Source organism: Branchiostoma lanceolatum, chromosome 1, assembly GCF_035083965.1.
Source record: "Branchiostoma lanceolatum isolate klBraLanc5 chromosome 1, klBraLanc5.hap2, whole genome shotgun sequence".
Lineage (NCBI taxonomy): Eukaryota > Metazoa > Chordata > Leptocardii > Amphioxiformes > Branchiostomatidae > Branchiostoma > Branchiostoma lanceolatum.
This window is the reverse complement of record NC_089722.1, coordinates 20,350,263-20,365,532: the sequence shown is the minus strand read 5'-3', so window position 1 is coordinate 20,365,532 and position 15,270 is coordinate 20,350,263. Positions and strand designations below refer to the sequence as shown.

At 42.1% G+C, this 15,270-nt stretch overlaps 1 protein-coding gene across 5 annotated transcripts in view; it reads left to right on the top strand.

Moving 5' to 3' along the window:
• The window catches only part of LOC136440224 (BCAS3 microtubule associated cell migration factor-like), a 201,827-nt gene that overhangs the window by 52,547 nt on the left and 134,010 nt on the right, over positions 1–15,270 (top strand). For all 5 annotated transcript variants that reach the window (XM_066436129.1, XM_066436138.1, XM_066436120.1 and 2 more), the window contains 5 exons: positions 5,519–5,604; positions 7,908–8,089; positions 8,245–8,384; positions 9,489–9,650; positions 11,383–11,556. In XM_066436129.1, the coding sequence (XP_066292226.1) occupies positions 5,519–5,604; positions 7,908–8,089; positions 8,245–8,384; positions 9,489–9,650; positions 11,383–11,555 (743 nt within the window). In that variant the 3' untranslated portion in view covers position 11,556. The remainder of the gene's footprint in view (positions 1–5,518; positions 5,605–7,907; positions 8,090–8,244; positions 8,385–9,488; positions 9,651–11,382; positions 11,557–15,270) is intronic.

Here is a 15,270-nt window from a genome sequence, read left to right as displayed (position 1 = left end):
ACCGCAGTACGTTTTCTAAGTGGCCCACAGTCCTGCAGTCGTTTGTCTTTCCTGACACCGACGCACCTGTCCGGGCAGGTCAGTGTCCAGAAGACGTGGTCTCAATTCGCTATCTGAAGTTTCCCTACTTATTGCGCGGTACATGAGCTGCCTGAAGCTGTCAGTCCAATCCTCCTCTCTAGTGTGGCCGAAGTGGCTCACAACTATTGGTCATTTGTCTTATCCTGGGCCCGCCAATGGTGCACAGAAGGGAGAGGATCCTTCCAAACGTTCTTGTTATCTGCCACAGAACGACAAGTTTGTTCATGGCCTTCCCACTGATTGTCATTCCGCAATGTGTCCATGTGGCCTGCACCCTGGATGGTCGTATATCTTCTAGGACGACCCTTGAGAGGTTGTTCTGCGGAAGAAAATTACACCGGAGGTTTCTTTGTGTGGATAGGGCCATGTTTGGTCTGTCAACATATCCAACCAATATTGCAAGCAACATTTCACCACTGTGTACCAGACGAGTGTGCATTTATTCAAAACAAGATTCATGTGTTTCTGAGGTGCTGAATTGACAAAAAGAGCAAACCACAAGCTTGAAACCCAGTACTCACAATGTTGTGAAATGTTTGCGATGGCTTTATTTTGCGGTTTTCGCAGTGACCTCGCGAATCCATGACACCGCAAATATGTGTTTCCAATGTATCTAACAACTAACTGTACAACAAAATTGTTTCAAACGCAAACTTAAAACACTGCAAAAACCACCTTTCCCCTTCAACCTGGTGTGTTATGTCAAATGGCGGTTAAACCCGATATACAGATAGAGAAACCATAAAATTAAGTCATCGCACATTAATTTACAGTATATATGCCACTTCCATTTCACCCACACTCTACAGGAAAACACAGCAACCCAAACTTTGTGATTTGTGGCAGCAGCAGCCTTCAGCAACCATCCTATTTCTGCAGCTATGTGTGCCCCGAAATGCCCTGGCTTTTATAACACCTATGCATGGCAAATGATGCACCGCGGCAAAACTCTCACTCAAGATTTAAAGAGAAGTGTCAAGCCTTCCACTTCCCCATGTTTAAGAAATGACGTTACTCAATCAAAGCCATCTTGAGTCATCCATCAACTTAAAAGCACATCTTAGATCAACTGAGATCCGTATAACAACAATCAGGAGGAAAAGTGGTTAGATTTTTTGGTCCCCAAAGTTTGATATGTGTTCGAGGACCAAATTTAAAGTTACACTAATCTGCGCTTTACAACGTCCATACATTTGAACCAGCGTCCAGGCCGAGTAAAACCTTCAGCCCCGGGAGATTTAGAGAGATGCAGTATTAAGAAGTGGACCCTGCCATTAACTCCCCGACAGCCTGTGTGAGAATTAATGACGGATTGGCGACCCTATTTAGCTTGATTTGTCAGCTTTACAACCAATACGTCAGGGCCCCATTTTCTATCAGCGCTTCTACCTGCTATCTCCATTAAATGAAGTGCCCGCACTGCCGCTAATTTGGCCCATGTTGTTAAGATATATGGTCTTAATTACCCCCTGCCATTAGTATTACCCAAAACTGACTCCAGCCCCCTTTACTACCGTTGACAGCGAATGTCGACTCCGGAGTTAAAGTGCGCCACATGAGTAATTGCGTCTTAGTTAGTCTTTCTGGCACCTAGCAAATGTGCTGTCTGGGACTTCTAATTGCACCCTTCTTTCCGAGGACTGAATCTCCCCTGCTTCCATCCCCCTCTCCAGCCATGATCTATAGACATAAGTAGGGGTTGTCTGCTCACGGCCCCGGTTGACCTTCCAACTACAGGCATTGACACTGACAACTTCTTGTCTCTTCTCTGTCTTTGAGCTAAAGCTGTGCTGATGTTTTATTATAGAGTAAATAGGTAATAATGAGCAATATGAATTTGGTAGTTTACCTCAGTGACAGATCTTTCAGTTTGAAAAATGAATTTAGGACGGAGATACTGTAAGTGCCTTTAATTTCGCAGGGATTCAATTTTGCAGTAGCGGTGGTTTTGAGTACGCGGTTGATACAATGCGACAGGCGGGCAGAAGACAGAACAAGCATTTTTGCTGTGGTTTTAAGTTTGCAGTGAAGAGGTCACCGCGAAAACCATTAACAGAAAGAAAAAAAATCGTATGGTTCTTGGTGTCAATGTGCTAGATGTTGGCACATCGGCAACCAAATCCGTAGAGTGTTTTTTGGCACACTTTTAGACATTAGCCGAAGAGGCTCCATGTGTGTCACTTCAGTGCCAGGGAAGGTTGTTTTAAGTGCCTTTCCCAAGGGTGCAGCGTCGGGGCATGGTAAGCATCTAACCCGTGACCTATTGGTTCCGAGTCCAACGCTCCAACCGCTGCGCCACACCGACGCCCTGAACATGAAGCCACCGCGAAAATTTCGACATCCACAGTATGCTGTCTCTATTTGGATAGTAAGACACGAACATCTTAGAATCCCTTAATTTGTCTACCTGGTGTGACCAACAAGTCATTTTGGAACATACTGTAAATGTTAAAAATTTATACCTCTTCACCGTGGACTTAAAACCACTGCGAAAATATTCGTTTAAAATTTGTCTTTCACCTACCTACCCCTAATTAGTTTCAACCACGGACACTCCATTTTCTCCCTGCTGCAAAATTAAATCCTCGCAAACTTGTAGGCATTTGCAGTACTGTACCATTTGGCATGGGGGTTGAACACTCGGGGGATGGTGAACTGAAGACCATTTCAGCACCAAGGACAGTGCTGTTTCCATGGCACACAAGCTAGAGTGCTACTATGGCTTTTTGGGGACATTGAGTTCTAGGATTTCACATCCCTGTACAGTCAAATTGTTTTTTGTGCTAGTGTGATATACAAGAATGAAGTTATTTTATAGTATTCCAAGGAATACACTTTTAAGTTGTTTTCTTGCAGTCTCATGATATTTTAATTTTGAGCCACTTGTTACAGTTATTGTTTTGTATTGTGGGCCCTCCAACAAAAGCAGCAAGGTTTTATGTTGGAAGGATTAGGAATAGACACACTGTGCATAGTGTACTAGTCTAGTTACTTTTGTACAAAACCCAAAGGCACAAATTACTTAGGGTCAGCATTCCTTCACACTCCTTAGCACTGCTGCAGCAAAAAGGTGAATCAACCAACTAACAAATGATTTGTTCCCTGGAAGGATCCGAGAGTCAATTTTGAGCATGTTCAAACACTTAAGGTCGTTTATGATGGCGGCAGGTATCATAACCATGGCCATCTGGATCGCACGAACATTATTGATCACTGGTGGCAGAATCTGACTTCATGACAGCAGTTCCAAAGCCTTCAACCCCACAAAGGCCTTGTCCAAGGTACAATAGAGCGGCAAGCATGACACAAGTGCCACTTACACCGATGAAGTAAGTGTATGATCTATGACCCCACCATATGGCGGGGGCAAGTGGTATGAGTTTTATTGATTATTAGTGGCAAAATGGCACTTCATAACACGGGTTTCATAGCCAGGGCCGGTCGGAAAGTGCAAGGGGCTGGCATTGATTGACACGGAGAGCTGTTCAAGTACTAATGCACCAACTGGTAGTGGTCACTGTTTCAGCAACATCACTGGGTATGACCTATGGGCCATGTGAAGGCAATACATTGGTCCTTGGACTCCCCTGCTCATAAGGATGGCTGTTTCCTTAGAGATTTATCTGCTGTCTAAGCTATGAATATGAACTTACCATGATAGTTCCCAATGGCAGCCCTAACAGGGTACATGTAGGTTACATGCATAGCTTGAGGTTTACTTGAAAATCTTTACAATTATGGGACCTAATCTAGCTCATGAGTTTGTTTTTCGGTCTTGTTAAAAGGATTTGCTTTTGTTACCTTAAGGTCTGTTGGTTTTGATAGTTTTTTTCATATTGTCAAAACTATATCCTAGCCACAATCCATAATCCGTGAAGCATTTAACTATATGATTATGTATATGTAATAAAAATAAAATAATAAGTAAAGTCGTTCAGTATGACAACCCCCTTGTGCATGCCGACCCGATAGGTCTGTGATCATGTTTCACACTTGGCCCTGGGAGGAGCATCTGGCTCGAGTCAACATGATAGATGAGATTAAGTGCTAAACAGTGTTGTTAAGGGCTGAACCTTTGAGCTAATGGTCCCTCAGAGCCACGGCTATTGACAAAACTGTCCGCTCCAAACGATCGGGGTCCCGAGGCAAAGCTGGTTGGTGCAACAAGCTGCACCTCTTGCTTTAATCTTTCACCACTTTCTAAGACACTCTCCTTGGTGTGCCTGTAATGCATCTCTGCCAAAAAGATTATCTTTCTACAAGGGGGGTGTCTCCAGTATTAAATTTTTGCCATCCTGCTCATTGCTTGGAAGCCCATGTTTTGCTAACTTTCGTTGTTGAATCTGTCATTTTAAGCTTACAAAAATATTTTTAAAAATCATCCGTTTCGTGTCATGACGTTCAGATGTTTGGGGCAGACGGGGTGAAATTGTTTTTCGTCCCAAGAAGCAAATTTCCATCCTGGGACAGAGTGACAGGTCCTAGAGACAGCCCTGCTTTTTATTCAAAAAGTGCATTTATTGGTCTGTTAGTCGGCAGTCTTAGCTAGTTTGCCAATCATGCTTATAAAACCAATGTGTAGAATAAAAGCCTGAAACTGTTTTCGTCTGATGGTCCAAGACATATAAGCACTTGTAAGTAATGTGTGCTTGACAAGAAATGTGGCAAGGTGTTACTAGGGAGAGTTTAAAGAGTTAATTAGGGGAGTCAGGGTCTGCCATCAGGCAGTTGATGGTCTGAAAATGAGTCCTCGTGGACCAAAACATCATTCGGGAAAATAAAGCTATATTGGGTAGCAATTACCATAATCTAAGTGATAGACTGTTAAACCCGCCCCTTGGTACTCAAAAAACACACCCTTAACGAACAACACTTATTAAGGTGATCGCTTTCTAGTCATTCATTAAAAGTTCCTGAAAAAAATGGAAGGTCCATGTATCATTTTATAGGTCATAAAGATAGCCTACAAAGCATTAAGTCTTGTTTTGAAGGTGAAGAATCCCTAACCTCTAACTTCTGTTTCAAGTAACATTTTGTCAGTTTATTGAGATTTACCATATTTGTAGAAGGATAGACATAACACGTGACTATTGGCCTCAAAATTTTACCCGGAGACCGGACTATGAGGTTTGACTCTTTCACATTTGGAAGAATCCCTACTCTTTTTGAAAAGTGTGTTGGGATCTTTAACATGCTCGAGGTGTGGTCACTAAAAATCTCCTCAAACACACTCCTGACCTCCAGGTTTACATCCTCCCATCCCAGAGGATGACTCTAAACGAAGCTCATCTTCACCTGAGTGGAGTGAGGAAATAGATGTAAAGTGCCATTCCCAATTGCAAGTGCACAAGATTGGGACCTGCCAGGGATTTGAACCCAGAATCTTCTAAGATTCCAAGTCAACAACCCTAATGTTGTTTGTGTGTTGTTCACACAGGTAACTCCATGGTGACCAGGTACGACTCCTACGACAGCCTGTCATCAGACCAGAGCAGCCAGGAGGACGACCACTGGCTTTCTCAGGTTAGTCACACCTTTGACCTTTTGTTAAATGTTACAGTAGTAGTTTGTTCGTTCAGACCCTTGTATAGTGCCTAGTGGCACACAGGGCAGCAAGTTTCCTTGCTGTTTCAGTAGCAGGGTATAGTATATTTTTCTTCGTTCAGATCCTTGTACCTAGTGGTGCATAGGGCAGCAAGTTACCTTGCTGTTTCTAGCAGGGTAGATTTTTGTTTGTTCAGATACTTGTGGTGCCTAGTGGCACATAGGACAGCAAGTTTTGTATATGATGACCTGGTGTGCTTGGCCAAAGATGCAAGCCGTAGCGAAGCCGCATTGCAGTACCGGTACCTCTAGGTACTTGAAAAAGCATCAGGTTTCACCTCTATTGAGGATGACTGCTTTGTATGTTTTTTACCCAATATGCAAATGTAACAAAAATGTTTTATGGAGTCAGAGCAGTGGACTTCAACATTGACCATGATTGGTTGAAACTACAGAGATGTTGACGGCACTCCTGGACATCTTGGCTGCCCCTCAAACCGTCCTCTGGAATCCTTCCCAGTCCAGGTTGACTTAAGATTTAGGTCAGAAGAGTTCCTGACTTCATCCCAATTACTGCTTAACCCCTTCTGCCTTGTCTTTTGCGAGACAAATGGTCAGATCCACACTCGTAAGTGTCTTTCCTACCACTTTGGCCGAGCACTTTGGGACGGCCGCTGGCCATTAACTAGACGAGAGCACACTTAGGAAGCATTTGTGTGAAATTAAACGGCTCAAGGCTGCCTTACAGTTCATCTTGCTAATGTTGCCCTGTAGTCTACTTGTTTAAAATATAGATGTGCAGGCAGGGACCCAGCAGTTACTGCTCTACACTCTGGGGCCATTCTACAGGATTGGGTGCACTGTGACTACTCCTACTAGGAGGCAATCGGTGCAGACCTAAATCCTTAAACATCTGTTTACATGATATTTTATTTGTAAACATCTCCATGCTAAACAATTCTGTGATAATTGTTTACAGTGTTCATTCTACTGGGAACTCAAGAGAAAAACGTTCCCTGCAAAATCTAGGTTAGAAGAGCTTACTTGGCTATTTCTTCCAGAGTTCTATAAATCCCATGTGAGCGCAGGATGTTTTTTAAAAACTTGCGCCAGTAAATGGCCGCAGTGCTACTGTACAGTAATTGCCGGGCCCCCGCCGGAGCTAATGACGGCAGAGGCATGCCTGGTTAAGTGTTAGCCTCTGCAAAGTGGCACAGTGGACATTGGCACACCTTTAGGACCACCCGGTGAACTTTGCTCCAGCTCATCAGAAGAGCACTTCTTGGTCTTGATTTGTGTCAATTGCCCTCATCAGCTTCTAACAAGATTTTTGCACCAAGCTAACTACCACGAGGCTTAGGGGAGACACTGGGCCCAATCAGCTTAAGTGCGAGTGGGGCAGCATGGGATATTCTTAGGAAATTCAGAGCAGGTGCCTGGGCAGAATTACAGTACATGCCAAACTTTGGCCTGAGTGTGTGTTATGTTGACATGACAGTTGACAATCAATGAATGTGACTTTGATAATTTTCAATAAATCTCTGAAAAGGACATCATAGAAAAACGTAACTACTACCTTCTGATTTGTTAGTTTTCCTTGTTCCTTTATATTTACTTATATATGAATATGTTTCGTATTTATTTCTTCTAACTTGTATTGATAATTTTTGTTTTTTGTTCGCCTTTTACCGTGCCTAGTGGCACATAAGGTCAGCAAGTTTCCTTGCTGTTTCAGTAGCACAGGTGTATTTTTACAGGGAGGGGTTGCTGGTCATTCCCCTTGAGAGACCCCAATTCAAATCCTGGGGCAGGACATCTCAGTTGGTGCTGCACCCATCTTTCGAAAGGGATATAGGGTCCCGTGTTTGAGGAGGTGCTTCAAGCACGTTAAAGGAGAAGGGCTAAGCAATCCCTCTCTGTAAAAAATATACCCTGCAACTGAAACAGCAAGGAAACTTGCTGACCTTTGTGCCACTACTCACTACAAGGTGAATGTCAACACGGCACCAAAACATCAAGACCATAGCACGTCCAAGACAAAAAGTACAAAAAATGGAAGTTCTGCTGCAGTACCAAGGTCACATACCAGGGGCCCAAAATCAACAGTGACCTTCATCTTCCCAAGACCTACCCATATACCAAATATCATCGCAATCCTCCAGAGGTTCTTGAGTTATGGTGACTGCAAAAGCCAGAAACACACAGACAGACACATTGACAGGCCAAAAACAATACCTCCATTTTTATGTTGGTATGAATAATGTGTTTTTAATCTACTTTAGGTTGAGATGGTGACCCATGCTGGCCCCCATCGCAGGTTGTGGATGGGTCCACAGTTCTCCTTCAAGACATTCCAGACGAACACGGCCGTCTTGTCGTCCAACTCCTCGGCCCTGCTGGGCCAGAGTCCGGATGCTAATACCGTGGACGTCCTGGCTGAGGAACTGGACCTGCAGAGTCTTAGGCAAGGAGTGGTTTGAATAGAATCCCTGTGAAATTGAATCCCTGCAAACATAAATGCAGCTACAGTATATAGTAACTAAAACTGTTGTTCTACATGTATATCATGTATTTAACTGGATGTTATATTTTTCTTGTTGTTGTTGTTGTTGTGTGCAGAGTTCAGCCTGTGCGGTCCCAGCCAGTGCCCACCCCCCAGTCTGGTAGGACGTCCCACACAGCTCCAGGGTTTGAGCCGCTAGGACACTCACCCAGCTCCAACACTGCATCCATGCCTCTTCTCATAGATTCTGGACCAGGTATATAGTACACATTTTGTTAGACTTAATTAGTTTAACCATGTTTACAGTGACTTTTCCAGAAATACTGCACAATGATGATTCAGTTCCAAGCTTATTGAAACAATCTGTTAGCTGCTACAAAACTCCTGAAATGTATTTGAACTTTTTAATCAAAGATTTTTTTCGTGTGAGTAGTTACTAATACTATTAGATAAAAATGCATGGCTGGGATCATTAACTCAATGATTCAGAAATAACTTGATTGCAACTACCTATTATCCAAGCAGAGGTTTGGTCGGGGGTGGGTGGCCGCGATTTCTTTCACTTCAAACAAAACCCCACTACTTGGATGATATCACAGAGGTCTCACATGTCCGTTCTGTGTTGCAGGAAGTTTTGACCGAGGTACCAGAGTGGTGGAGATCTTTGTTCGTTTTCCTTCAATATTGACCAAGGGAGTTCATATATAAATGGATAACCCCTCTAATTGGATAATATCACAGAGGTCTCACGTGTCCGTCTGTGCTGCGGGAAGTTTTGACCGAGGTACCAGAGTGATGGAGATCTATGTTCGTTTTCCTTGTTAGGATTTATCAATATTGACCAAAGGAGGCCATATAATAGATAGTTAACCCCTCTAATTGGATGATATCACAGAGGTCTCACATGTCCGTCTGTGTTGCAGGAAGTTTTGACCGAGGTACCAGAGTGGTGGAGATCTTTGTTCGTTTTCCTTCAATATTGACCAAGGGAGTTCATATATAAATGGATAACCCCTCTAATTGGATGATATCACAGAGGTCTAACGTGTCCGTCTGTGCTGCGGGAAGTTTTGACCGAGGTACCAGAGTGATGGAGATCTTAGTTCCTATTCCTTCAATATTGACCAAAGGAGGCCATATAATAAATGGATAACCCCTCTAATTGGATAATATCACAGAGGTCTCACGTGTCCGTCTGTGTTGCAGGAAGTTTCGACCAAAGTACCAGAGTGGTGGAGATCTATGTTCGTTTTCCTTGTTAGGATTTATCAATATTGACCAAAGGAGGCCATATAATAGATGGTTAACCCCTCTAATTGGATGATATTACTGAGGTCTCACGTGTCCGTCTGTGTTGCAGGAAGTTTTGACCGAGGTACCAGAGTTGTGGAGATCTGTGGTAGCTGGCCGGAGTCGGGGCCCATGAGGGGTGCAGAGGTGCTGGAGGACAGGCTCAGGGAGTCCATCGCTGACGCCATGATAGAATCTCCAACAAAGGAGAGACCGTCTATCCACAGGACAGGTACATGAGCTGATGTCTCCTTTACCACTGTGAATCAGTTTCAACATTGTTAAATTCTCTTAGAGCTTTGAGCTTCTAGAAGCCTGACCATTAGAGGGCTGCTAGAAGTGTGATTTGGTCAGGTGGTCTAGATATGGATACCTGTATTTGTGACCAGCTCAATATGTCCAGTCTTTTTGGTGGCACCTTATTTTCCCATTGACGTAAGCAATAAGAATCCTTTTATGTTTATAGTGCCCACCTGCCTATTGTGACCATTTCCTAAAGTCCATATCACAATAGGCAGGTGGAATTGTATATTAACTACTAAAGCTATTTCATTTAGAAAGTTCAAGGAATTTGGCCCTGATATGTTTCAGGACTTGGAGGCATGTTAATTTGCATAGAAGAGGATACTGTCATGAAGTAAAACAAAATTACTGTAATGATACCATGCTTTGAAATTTATTTATCTATTTATCAATCTTTAGGGTGGTCCCTTCAGTTAACATTGTAACTGATTTCCAAGGGAGCCCTTTCATAACATGATAAATCATAAGAAATCAGGATACAAACAGAAAACTTAACATAAGCTTAATGAGTAATCAATTCGCAATCATATAACATAAAGCAGGAATAATCAAACATAGGAGTAATAAATCAAACAACTCAGAATAATTCAAAACAATAACAAATGGAATGGAATGCCTAGCCCCAACAGCAAAAAACTACTTAGAGTATGAGCTAAGGTGATCACCACATGTAAGCTTGTTGAGGAATGATTATTGAGTAAGTTATGATATTCAAAATATGACTGCTATATCATAATTTCCAAGTAGAGGGAGCTGCAGCACCTTTACAACTGAAACTACATATTATGAACAAAGGACTGAACTTTAGGATACAAACACAGTAATTTTTAATTTTTAATTTATTATTTATTTGTTTCAGGCACTCACTGGCCCATATATAAACAATATTATACACAGCGACATTATCTATTAAGTACATTTCAAAGAAGAATAAAGGCTTTGACTTCACTTGACTACATTTAAAACAAACAAAGATCAATATATATATATATCAGATGTTTCCTGAGGTTGGGGAAGTATGTGTTGTGATAGAATGAACCCGGCTAAGTATAGACTGAACAATGGTGTTAGATGAGTGGAAAAGACGATAAACAAAAGAATAGCGCTGTTTATGCCATCTGGCATCCAAGGTATCAGTCAGGTTAAACACAAACATCTCACTGGCACTACAGGTTCTAGGCAGATTCGTGATTATGCGAAAACAATTATTGTATGTAATGTGACAATACACTTGATCAAATTGATTGAGAATCAACCCCACATTTTCGTCTGAACTTCATCAACCTTGTTCACTGAATGGACCCTTGAACAGAGATGGGGAGTGACATAAGTTATCCAGCACTTCACCCAATTCATTTCAGTGTTGGTCTTTTAAAGTTCAGTCCTTCATTCATAATGTTGTTCACCAAGTCTGTCTCCACGACCCGTCCCTCCGTCCCAGAAAATTGCCCAAGTGTTGGGACGGACAAAAATTTCACCCCGTCTATCCAAAAACTATGAACCTCATGGCATGAAAGTAATGAACCTGTATTTTCGTAACTTAAAATGGCAGATTTAACAATGAAATTGGACAGAAATTTAAAGCTGGAGACAGCCTTGTTACGAACACAGGTGAGCATTCATGTTCGTGCTATGAAACTTGACAATGTTGTTCTGCACAGGTTCGAACTCTGGTCGCCGCGAGGTGCTCCAACAGGAGGACGTCCTCAGCAGTAGTTCTGGGTCGGGAGGCAGCGCCCCTCGCACCCCGGCCACGTTTGACGCACGGTCCTCCCCACCCCACTCTATAGACCACGTCATGGTGTTCCCTCCCAGCACTGGGTCTCCCGACTGAGGTGAGCATTTTTTTATTTTCTTATTTTGTTTTTGAACAGACAAGGACGGCGTAACACATTTTTTACACCTGGGAGTCATGTCATGTAAAGTGCCTTTCTCAAGGGCACAGCATCGGTGGTGTGAGAGGATTCGAACCCTGGATCGCTGGGTTCTGGTCAAACCACCTTGACCAGCTTGCTATCCGGGGCATGGTATTGGAAGACAGAGCCCATCCCTCTCCTTCCACTGCCTTTTACCACCCCAACTGAAGTCATTTTTACACCAGGTGGAGTGAGGACAGTCATGTAAAGTGCCTTTCCCAAAGCTACAACGTCTAGCCAGGAATGCCAGGAATCGAAACCCTGACCTCTCGATCTCGTGTCTGCTAGCATAGCCACTCTGTTATTTGACGCCACACGCCAAGAATTGTTTAAAATGGCTTCAGTAACATTTTGATTTTGTTCAACTCAGCAAAAATCTTACAGCCCTGATCACTGTCTCAGCGACATTTTCTTCATTCATCTCCATTTGTCACCGTGGAAACGGACAAAACAACCGTCTAAATATTAGACACTGCCCAAACTGGAAGTGATGAAACTTTCCTTAAGTGCCACAAAGGTTATCGGATAACGGGATGAACGGAAGATTCTGATTCATCCGTGACGACATCATGAGAGAAATCTTCTTAATGCTGCCACCTGTGCTAGTCTTTACTGGCAGTTGCTATGTGACGCATCTTCTGAGGATGATAGTTACACGCACACTAGTTGTCTCCTAAAGTGCATCTGCTCTGTGTCTAGTTGGTTGCTCTTCATGAAAAAAGTGATCATATCAATGTTCAGTCACAAAAATGTAGACTACTTAATACAACTAGCTAACTATAATCTTAATCGAAGTCGTGTTACAAGCAATCATAACTTTATACGATCTGAAAGAGAACTGGGCTGAATCATTCAGAGGATACTTTAAAGACATTCAACAGGTAGAAGGAATGATTAAAGTCTTGTAGATACCAGTACCTGGTGTTGTCTAAACATGACAGTTAGCTGGTGGTCCAGGCCTAGGGCTGTCTCTAGGACCTGTCCCTCTGTCCTGGGACAGAAATATGATTATTCGGACGGATATCCATCGAAAAGAATAAGAATCTTAACTTCATGACGTGAAACTGATGAAAATGTATTTTCGTAACCTTAGGCCGCACCATTTTAATTTCTTGGTTAACGGAATTTTTAAAAAAATGCTAGATTGGAAAATCAACAGGAAAACAGAATCTCAGAGGAAAGTTTGTACTTTGGTGCACACAATTTCAGGGAGTGAACAGGGTCAGGTGCAAGTTTTCACCCCAGCCTTCTGTTTTCATGATTTGTTTTTTGCTAAAATTAAAAAAAAATTTGTTAACCAAGAAATTAAATTGGTGTGGCCTTAAAATGACAGATTGAGTAGCGAAAATTGATAACATTGGGCTCCCAAACAATGTCTAAGCTGGGGGAAAATGTGACGCTGGAGACAGCCTTGTGGTAGTCTCTACTTTTCTTTATGATAATCAAACATTTTGACGGTAACATTTGTGAGGCTTCAGTTTCAAAGTGGTGGTGTAACTAAGCTACATTTTTGATATTAAAGTCTATTTCAACTAACTATTGCATTTCAATGACACATGAACTGAGACTTGTTTTTTTTACCCAGCCAATGTGTCTTGCGCATATTTTTTTGTAGACAATTTTACATCATGTACATACTTGACTCAATTCATTCGTTTCCATTTGTTTGGTTGTATAGTTGAAGAAGACCATACAAAAGTCATCACACTTTTGTTGTGTCAATGAAGATTGGACATCTTACTTAAGAAATTTTTGCTTTTTCTCATTCGGAAATTCTGCCATAAACTCGGTACATTCAAAATGACCAATCGAAACTGAAGTTGTGTCTATAAAGTACGGTGGGCTACCGTTATCTTCCGTTTGGTCAGCGTGGGAAGTTAGGCCTGGCGAAGCTTAGCATACGCCAGAAGAAGCCATAGTGGGATCCACCATATTTCACTGACCTATCTCCACCATATCTTTTCATACCCCTTAACCTTTGATATGAGCTCCTGTGGGATGATGTTTTTGCGTGTTGGCTGTCTGTTGCGCACACCTTCAAAAAGACTTCAAAAGTGTGATTACCGGGGAGATATCCTCCGCTGGATGATGTGTTTGTGTCCAATCCCGCACTACAAAGGTGATGGGGAGAGCTGGGATTCAGGTGGGATTCGGCGGAGGACAACACTAGAGGTTGGCTAAGTCCCCGTCCTTTGTCGGATTTCTCTCCCATCAGATTTTCTACACTGGAGCGATCCTTCATCAAGCCTGCCAAGCACCGCTCTGATTAAATAAAATTGGGGCAGATGAATATGAATTAGATAAATGAAAAATAAGAAGAAAATCTTTTGCAGTTACTTAATGTGGAGTGAGGATCAGGCCTGTCTCCAGGACCCGTCCCTCTTTCCCTCTTGTTTGTTTCAACGGACAAAAATTTCACCCTGTCCGTCCCAAAAATCTGAACATCATCGCATGAGATTGATAAAAATGTATTTTACAGATTTGACCAAAAAAATTAACAACAAACAATGAGTGGGATGGAAAAAAATTCAATGCTGTCGACATGCAGCCTTGGTGAGGATACAAGAATATATTAAGTAGTTTTGTTTCTCATCTAGTACTCTTATTTCAAATGATGTTTTCAAAGATCAGCTGATAGATTTTACATGTTAAGAAATAAGGGAGTAATTCTGTGAGGGTTGTAGTTTTGGGCTTGCATTCTCTACAAGGTTGTATGTGATTGAATAATTATGAGGTGAATTTCTTCATAAGCCTGGGTACATGTACGCAGTATCACAGTTTTTCGGTCATAGAAAGCTGCATTATTGACACATAAACCAGCATATACATAAACATACATGCATTAACTTACATACAATTTGTAAGAATCTGTGTGCTTGTTACTACAGTGTAAGTAACATGTTGCTTATGTCATGAGTGTTAAAAGTATTGTAGCAGATTTAGCACATCAAGGAAACCAAGCAAGGTACTAATGGTATTGTAGCAGGTGCAGCAGAAATACATGATCAAAGAGGTTGAAAAGGGGACCTCTTTATTGAGATAAACCTTTTCTAATCTGCTGGATTACAGGGATTATGGCCCCAGGGAACTTTTAGACAGTAGCATTGTGTCTTGCCATACCTTTTTAACCACAAGGTCAATGAATTAAAAGTAAACAATAGGTATGAATATGATCAGTACTTTTTCATGGAAAGGAAAAATTGCAGAGAAAAAGGACTCAGTCTGTATGTTTTTGGATATGTATAAGCAATGATATGGTTTTGCAGATAACTTTGATTGAAGTGGCAGTACAGTAGTAGTACCACTTGTTACAGAAATTTTGGTAGTACATGTACAAGTGGTTGCTGGTTGGGGAAGACAGTTGCCTAATGGACAGTTGGTTGCTTGGGAGAGGGTCTTAACTATGTAAAAATGGACAGGACTGTTTCAATGTGTCCTCTGACGGCAGGTGGTTGCCTGTGCCAGGTGGTTGCTCGGCCAGGTTTGACTGTACACGTGTAGCTAGAAAAGTTGTGCTTGTGATATTAATTGCATTTTTCAGCCTGCTCAATGGACTTATGAGACCTAATCTTATGTACCCTTAGTCTTAGCACAACAGTTGTATGTCTTGGTTTGTTTTCATTTCCCTTTGTA